Source organism: Apis dorsata, unplaced genomic scaffold (genome assembly GCF_000469605.1).
Source record: "Apis dorsata unplaced genomic scaffold, Apis dorsata 1.3 scaffold_23, whole genome shotgun sequence".
Lineage (NCBI taxonomy): Eukaryota > Metazoa > Arthropoda > Insecta > Hymenoptera > Apidae > Apis > Apis dorsata.
The window spans coordinates 218,970-220,669 of NW_006263325.1; the positions used below are offsets into that span (position 1 = coordinate 218,970).

Below are 1,700 nucleotides of genomic sequence, written 5' to 3' on the forward strand. Positions count from 1 at the left end.
ACGAGGGGGACGGGGAGAAGCCGCGGTGGCGCTCCGAAGCGAGCTGGGCGGGAAGTATGGAGAACTGGGCGGAGAATATCACGGGATTCTCTGCTGCGAACTTCACGTCCGAGTCCATTATGATCGTCAAGTTGGGCCCCTTCCTCAGGAACAGTCTGTCCGGGGGGATGATCGAGAAATTGAAAAAAAGGGTTTGATGAAAGGGTTCGAGATCGGGGAGGGAGAGAATTTTCTAGGTTGATTACGATCGATAATGGGATAACGATGCTCGTTTTATAATGATGTAGAGGAAGTGTAGAGGAGGAGGAGAAACGAAATGTCAGATCTCGTCAGATTGATACATTTGAGGTTTCGCCGATCCGTGTATGAAATGGCTCGATATATATATATATATACATAGCAGTGACCGCATAATGTGGTAATGAGACGGTATGGATAATTAATTAAATTGTGAAATAAGTACACAAACGGTAATTGTGTAATGAAAGTAAAATTTAATACGGCCGTGTATTATCACGGCTAATTATCTTTCCAAACCAATTTGTATATATTATGTTCGTATGAATTAGGATGTTGTTAAATGTATCGAGGTATAATTATATGTACGAGTAGGATATATCGATGAAAAGAACCGCGAAAAAATAGGAGAGAGGGTGAAAAATTGAAATTGAACGCGGTTCGAAATCATCGCGGGTCGGGAGGGTGGGGGGTGGGGGAAATATTTACACGCATTAAATTGCCGTGTTTATAAGCGGCTTGGAACCGCTACATTTCGACCAGCAGGCATCTGTTTTAATCCATTATCCGGCAGAGGTGTGCAACGTTCGGTTTACAGACTGCTGTGAATACTATTCCAACCGGTTAATTATTTTTCATTAACGATCCCCACCAATCATTCCTCTCTTTTGTCCATTTCGTATTTTCTCCTGTATTTTATTATACTATACAGAGCTCTGAGGTACAACACGCTTTGATAATTATTATTTATTCTCAGTAATTGAAGAGTTATTTGTATTTATGAATTTTTTTTTTTTTTTTTGATATCGATACGTACACTCAGATGTGATCAGAGTATCGTAGAATAAGAAAAAGAAAATGGAATACTTATGGATGCTTATAATGCAATACGAGAATGTATTTCACTTGAATTGAGATAACAAGCAGAGAAGAGAAACTTTCTAACGATCTCTCATGATGATTTATATTGTACGTATACATATATGTATATATGTACACGAATTGTTTGCAATGGTAATATTTGCATGTATAATAATTACGTAAGAGGAAGTATTCCTACCTGGTCGTGTTGCCACTCACGTAGCCGCAGTAACGTCCTGTTTCATCTTCAAGGTCCTCGCTACCATCGGAAAATTGAATGTAAGCACCCTCGCATCTGGTTTCTTTCAGGAAACCAACTTGCAGCTTCCTAACTTTCAACTCGATCACCTGCGTAGAGTCAAATTTTAATCGTTTCTTTTTAATCGTTTTTTTATCCAATTTGCATTAATATATGATATTTTATATCACGATGCGTATAAATTTTCGTTTGCATTTTAAATTTTAGAATTCTAAATTTAACCTTTTTTTCGATTATTTTCTCAATCGATAGACCGTATTTTTATCAATCTAACTTTCAACTCGATCACTTGAGTAGAGTCAAATTTTAATCGTTTTTTTATTTTTATTTTTCTTTTTTTTTT

At 37.0% G+C, this 1,700-nt stretch overlaps 1 protein-coding gene across 1 annotated transcript in view; it reads right to left on the reverse strand.

Moving 5' to 3' along the window:
- LOC102679642 overlaps positions 1–1,700 on the reverse strand; it is a 21,722-nt gene that overhangs the window by 3,899 nt on the left and 16,123 nt on the right. Inside the window, exons 3-4 of the mRNA XM_006607934.2 lie at positions 1,298–1,446; positions 3–155 (exon numbers count right to left, since the gene is read on the reverse strand). Of these exons, the coding sequence (XP_006607997.1) occupies positions 3–155; positions 1,298–1,446 (302 nt within the window). The remainder of the gene's footprint in view (positions 1–2; positions 156–1,297; positions 1,447–1,700) is intronic.